Source organism: Meleagris gallopavo, chromosome Z (genome assembly GCF_000146605.3).
Source record: "Meleagris gallopavo isolate NT-WF06-2002-E0010 breed Aviagen turkey brand Nicholas breeding stock chromosome Z, Turkey_5.1, whole genome shotgun sequence".
Lineage (NCBI taxonomy): Eukaryota > Metazoa > Chordata > Aves > Galliformes > Phasianidae > Meleagris > Meleagris gallopavo.
In genome coordinates this window covers 1,933,003-1,939,230 of record NC_015041.2, presented here as the reverse complement: position 1 = coordinate 1,939,230, position 6,228 = coordinate 1,933,003, and the positions used below count along the sequence as shown (strand labels likewise).

The window sequence follows — 6,228 nt, the reverse complement described above, 5'->3', positions numbered from 1 at the left end:
TGATTTGTTGCTTTCCTTGGCATAGATATGTTATTACCCCCACTGTCTGCATTCTTTCCTACAGCAAAAATCTGAGTCACAACAGACCCTCTTCCCTTGAGGTAAATATGGAGTACTTTTTTTATATACACACTAATGCTACAATTACTGCAGATATCACATAAACTGGTAGGACTTACTGAGTCCATGGCATCTGGAGCCACAGAGAAAGCTGATGGTTGTCACTGATATCTCTACCACCTATGAAACCTCCTGCTGTCTAGGAGAGATTCCTAATGGCTGGAGAAAAGCAGACATTGTCCCAAGGGCTAGGAGAAAGATCTGGTCAGCATCACCTCAGTGTGAGGAAAATCACAGTGCAGGTTCTCCTGGAGGCCATATTCACAAGCATGTGAGGGATGCAGAGGTGGTCAAAAAACAGCTGTCATTGATTTGTGAATGGCAACTCTTCTGGGCTGAGATCAGTGACTGTGTGGGCAGTGGACATGCATTGCTCTTGACTTCAGCAAGACCTTTGCTGTTATTGTGTATACTGTTGTGATCACATCAGTGAGACACAGACTGTTCCTAACAACCTGGACAACGGGATGAGGTGCATTCATTGAGTTTGTGGATGATGGCACACTGCAGAGAGGGGTTGCTATATTGGAGGGCAGGCTGCTTACTGAGAGGGACTGCAATGGGCTGGAAAAGTGTGCTGACAGAAACTCTAAGAGCTGCAGCATAGTGAAGTGTGAGGAGAGGCTGTGATAGCTTAGTTTGTTCAGGGGGAGTTGGGGGGGGGTTCTGTCTGTGAACATGCTTAAAATCTGGCAGAACAAGGCTGCAGCCAACCTGATCTGATCAGTCCTGAGTAAGACAAGGAGGTTGGAGCAGACACCTCTGTACCTTTGGATCAGCTTCTTTGTACAGAAAATTTCTGTGATTCCATGACTTGGATTGTTAGAGCTTGGGTTTTTTTTTTTTTTGGTGTTCTTCATAGAATTGTTTGAGTTGGAAAGGACATTTGAAGGCCATCCCTAGTCCAGCTCCCCTGCAATGAACAGGGACTTCTACAGCTAGATTAGATGCTTTCACAACATGAGTTGGAAGAGATCTGGCATGGCTTGAGTAGTCAAAATAAGATCCTATTTAGTAATAATAAAGAAGCTTCTTTTCATAATTATGTTCTTATCAAGGTCAGAACATGTAGATGAGACTTGTTTGGGTTTTTTCCTGGCTGGTAGGCTAGCGAGATGGAAAGTCAAGTGCTGATATTCTTGTTTTTCCTTTGGGAGCTCTGGGGTATATGATGTTCCCAAATAAGACGCCTGTGAAAAATGAATCTCTAGTTCATTTTGGCTGCCCTTTAGCTTTGTGCTGAGCTCCATCCTCTGTGCTAATCTCCATTCTTTGTGCTAAAACGATAGATGGTGCAAAAGCAGTTCTATGGTTCCTAGCTTCGACTTCAAAATGCATTTCTTTTGGCTATCTCTGTATGTATTTGAGCAACCATATTTTTCCTTGCATAAGCAGAAATCAAATTTCAGAGTTCTTGGGAAATGTGTTTTTCTTTTCAAAGCATATTACCACAGGAGAAGCCGGGAGTTGCACTGGCATATATTTACTACACACCCCACTGTCTATAATTCTTGGCAAGCCATTTAGTCATCAAGTATGTTTCACTTTAAAATAGGAAAATTATTTGATAAGATGGATTTGCAGACGAAATGTGTAGAAATACTGCTTTTCTGACAGGATTGGGATGCCTTTGTCTTGGAACATGTGAATTAATCATGTGGGTTTGTTGATACTGTGCTGTGGCCAAGAAAATAAATGGGCTCCTATGTGTTATTTATGACCTACCTTAGATTAACATCTCCATAAATTTTTTTTTAACTTGCTTTCAAGATAATTTTGCTCAGTGCAAGTATTGGAGACATTTTCCTTTTTATACACTTTCCTGTGATTTTTTTGTTGTTGTTGCTGTTGTTTTGCTTTTTTTTAATTCAGTAGAAGTAGAGTTTCATCCCTGTCTTTCTTGTGTTGCCTGTTGTTAACCAAGATTTCTTTCCATAACTGGTGTTTCCCATAAATATTTTCATAATTCTCTTGCATCGTTTCATTCATTAGCCTGAAGGAAACACAAGCTCTATTTTAATATTCTTTCAATAATGAAGTTTCAAAGTGAGATGGGGCAAATGGCACAGTAGAGAGCTTTTGACAGAATCTTTCTAACTCTTGCTGCAGATAAGCAGCATGCAGTTACAGGCAGCTGGGATGGATTGGGAAACTGAAGGAGAATAGAAGGGATAGAAGAATCTCTCAAACCCATCCATATCATCACAGAATGGTCTGGGTTGGAAGGGACCTCAAGGATCACCAAGCTCCAACCCTCCCACTGTGTGCAGGCCCACCAACCTCCATGTTTAATACTAGACCAGGTGCCCAGGGCCCCATCCAGCCTGGCCTTGAACAGGCATGGGGCATCCACAGCCTCTCTGGGCAGCTGTTCCAGCACCTCACCACTCTCATAGTGAAGAACTGCCCCCTGACATCCAGCCTAAATCTTCCCTCTTTCAACTTCAAACCATTTTCCCTTGTCCTGCCATTATCTACCCTTGTAAAGAGAAGAGTTAACTCCTTTTCTGTTTGTAGGCTCCCTTTAGGTAACCGTCTCAGGCTGCTGAAGTACTTATCACCCTTTTCCACCTAAATGTATTTTTCAAAACAGTAGGTTAAAGCTTAATATATTGCTTTTCCTTATGTGTGTGCTATTTTTTTTTTTTTTAAGTTGCCATACGTTTGTTTTTCACTGCTCTAAACCCATGAGCAATTTGTTCCATACAATTCATCTGCAAGTAAATGTGGTAACTGGAAGATTCTCCTTCACTTTATTCTGCACTGAATTACAAATGAGGATTTGGATCAAAAGGTGAAAAATTAAGATAAAATGATGAATACTGTCTTGCTTTTTTTTAAAAAAAAAATTCCCTGAAGGTGCTATAGGTGCTTTTTGGTTGATAATGTGCAAGTTATCAGTCAGATCAGTAGCTTGACTCTCATACTTGTGCTGAAGAAATGCAATTTGTTAAAATATAATTTAAAGAAAATGTAGGATTGCGGTGTGGGTGGATATTTTTTCTTGCTTGCAGCCCATGCTATTTGGTGCTGTTTTCCTGGCAGATTTAGGAGGCAGTCTAGGCCAGCTTGTAGGTTCTCATACAGCCAGGGCTTTTATGGCAGCTTTTTGAGGAGCACCCGACTGGTTTTTTAAATGCTCCTAATAAGCTTTACACATGGCTTACCAGCATTTCTCTCTGCTGAGAAGAAATCTTTTATTATATAGCCACGGCTTCTGTAGACATTGCCTGAGGTCTTGTAAATCCCATGTCCCTGAGAATATGGTATTGCTTTGTAGTCTTGCTCTGTAATATTCAGCAGCAACTTTGGTTTCAAGCCAAAACGTCTGGATTTTGCTTATGCCACATTGGTACTGTAAATTTATCAGTTGCCATAAAAATGGCAAAACTAAACTAAAAATTTTGGAGTTTGAAGTCCTGATCTACTGAAAATAGATTTCTCATCGATATGGAAACAGACCTGTGTTCTGGTCTGTTCAGTCAGATGGCTACCAAGTCTGGGAATTTTCACTCTGGCTTTGTTCATGAGTGCTAAAATTCTCCATTAAAATGCTTAAAGTTCTTGGTGAAGGAACGAAGAAGTTAGCTTATGTTGCTTAGAACACATTGGTTCAAATTTTATAAAGAAAATGTTTAGAAATGCTTTTGTCATTTTCTGATCTGCTTTGGCGTGCCAGTGAGATGAGCCCCATTTAACGTGATTCCAACCCTATCTTTCACAAATGTGAAAAAAGGAGGAATAGATTGGTGTAACAGGGTGAGTTCACAAGGAAAAAGCAAATAGAGAAAACCAGTGTGGTATTGAGTCATGCTGCCTGTAACTGAAAGCAACCAGTTGATTAGCTAATACTGTAAGATTTGGACTGAGTGAGTTGCTTGTGTCACTTATTCTTATCATTCTGTTCTTGTGCAGGCTGCTGTGTTGCTGAAACCATATCTAGCTGACCCTGTCTTCCAGACTGTGTGCTCCATGCTTTAAAACCGAGCGGACCTTGGTGTTCTGAAATGAAGATGGAGGCAGCAGGAAAAGCAGAAGAACTTTTGGATTCAGAAGTTCCACCAAAGGCTTCTGAGAAGCAGAAGACAGCTTCTGAGAAGCAGGAGACGGCTTCTGTGAAGCAGGAGACGGCTCCTGATGAAGATGGACCTATAGAACTGGAGACACATACTCAGAAAGACAGCGAGCCCACTGCATCAGACTCCGCAGTGCTCTCTTCAATGCCTTGCTTACTGATGGAACTGAGAAGAGACTCCTCAGAGTCTCAGCTAGCATCTCCAGAGAGTGATAAGCCAGTGGATGGTCAAGTTTATGAGAGTGACTCTTCTAATCATTGCACGCTTTCTCCTTCTTCCAGTGGGCATTTAGCTGACTCAGATACATCGTCTTCCACAGAGTATGAGCCCTCTCAAGCTGAAGCTGCTGTGGAAGAAGACCCTTCTGGGGTCTCTGGATCTGCAGCTGGGAGGAAATCCAGGCGATCCAGGTCCGAAAGTGAAATTTCTACAATGGCTGCCAAGAAAAACCGACAGTCTGTCGATAAGCAGAATAGTCGAGTTACCAAGGTAAAAGGTTACCGAAGCCAAAAGCACAAAGAAAGAATCCGGCTGTTAAGGCAGAAACGGGAAGCAGCTGCTCGCAAGAAGTACAACCTGCTGCAGGACAGCAGCACCAGTGATAGTGACCTGACGTGTGACTCGAGCGCGAGTTCATCAGATGAAGATGAAGCGGTTTCAGGGAGCAGCAAGACAATCACTGCAGAGATACCAGGTAGAGGATGTTTTTTAAACTGAACTGTAACGCGTCTGGCATCGTTTCTCAGCTGTCATGCTAAGTTAGATGAGTGGCACTTGAGAAAGCCCAGGAGAACTGCAGCTCTGTGTAAATTTGAAGACTGCAGTATATTAGCAAGATAGGGCAAATTTTAAAATCCGTTCTGAGGTTTTAGTGCACTTTCGCAACAAATTTTAGAAGTGGTAAATTGGAGGAAGGACTGTCTTTGAATTCTGGAATTTTCAGATCTTTTCCTTTCTAAGGCTATATGAATTCCTATCAGCGCTGTTAAATCCCATCAGATGGTGATAATCTAATAAATTCATTCTTAAGATAAGTGGCCAGCTTTGCTTTAGTATACTAAGACCACAGCTTGGCAGCTGTGTTGGGAACAATATAGCATTCCTCTTGCCTGTGTTACAATAAGGCCCCACTTACTGTTGCACTTATGCTGTGCTTTCAGCTCTCCGTTACAGTGCATGACAAATGTACTTAGCCTTATTGCAAATTCTTGCAGATTGCAGCTGGTCACCTATTTTAGGACATAAATATGAATTTGTTTACACAGATGCCCAAGCTGTTTCCATTTATAAATTTGCAGCATTTCAGACAAAGCTGTTATCATTTTCCTATGTGATAAGAATCTATAACATCTATGTTTTTAATTTGCTGACACATCTATGCCAAAAGATTGGAGGCAACAAAGGCAAATAGGGAGATTCTGATGGTTTTATTAGTTGAAAGAAGGATAAATTCTTGAAGTTTCTTGTCTGCTGAGTCTTTGTTTTATTAGCCCAAGTGCCATGGACAGGATTTTGTATACTGCTCTTACAGAGTACTATACCATAGAACCATCATCATTTGACAATCAAAAATAAAATTACATAAGAATAATGTTTTTGGCTTGCCAGGTTTTACTGAGTTACATGACTTTTTGCCTTTTGTGCTAGAAGATTTTTTTTTGAGATAAGTTAAAGTTTACGTAGGGTGAGAAAACTTAAAGGAAAACTGCAATAGCTGGTCTTCACTGTCTGAACTGTTTACTAGATGTCTTATTTAAAATATCTGCATCAGATTTTGCACATAATGGTCTCTGTTCTAACTGGCTTGATGACAGTGAACAATTTTGCTGCCATGAGAACTGGCCTTTCTCCCACATATTGCTAGGAAGCAGGTTGCACAAAGGAAGTTAATGTTTATTATTGGAAAGTCTGGGAAAGGCATATTCTTCTTGTAGCGCGTAGTAAACTTTTAATAGATGCTTTAAAATTATTTTTTTCAATTTAGTAGTTGGTCAAACTTCTGGTTTTCATAGCTCTGTGCCTTTTTTTTTTT

The 6,228-nt window shown here is 40.8% G+C and overlaps 1 protein-coding gene across 6 annotated transcripts in view; it reads left to right on the top strand.

Moving 5' to 3' along the window:
- Positions 1–6,228, top strand: part of CZH18orf25 (chromosome Z C18orf25 homolog) — a 44,150-nt gene that overhangs the window by 10,719 nt on the left and 27,203 nt on the right. For 5 of the 6 annotated variants that reach the window (XM_010725166.3, XM_031557181.1, XM_010725167.3 and 2 more), the window contains one exon: positions 4,036–4,890. In XM_010725166.3, the coding sequence (XP_010723468.1) occupies positions 4,128–4,890 (763 nt within the window). In that variant the 5' untranslated portion in view covers positions 4,036–4,127. Of the gene's footprint in view, positions 1–79; positions 102–4,035; positions 4,891–6,228 lie in introns of those variants that run through there. The other variant, XM_019610297.2, reaches the window with a different exon arrangement.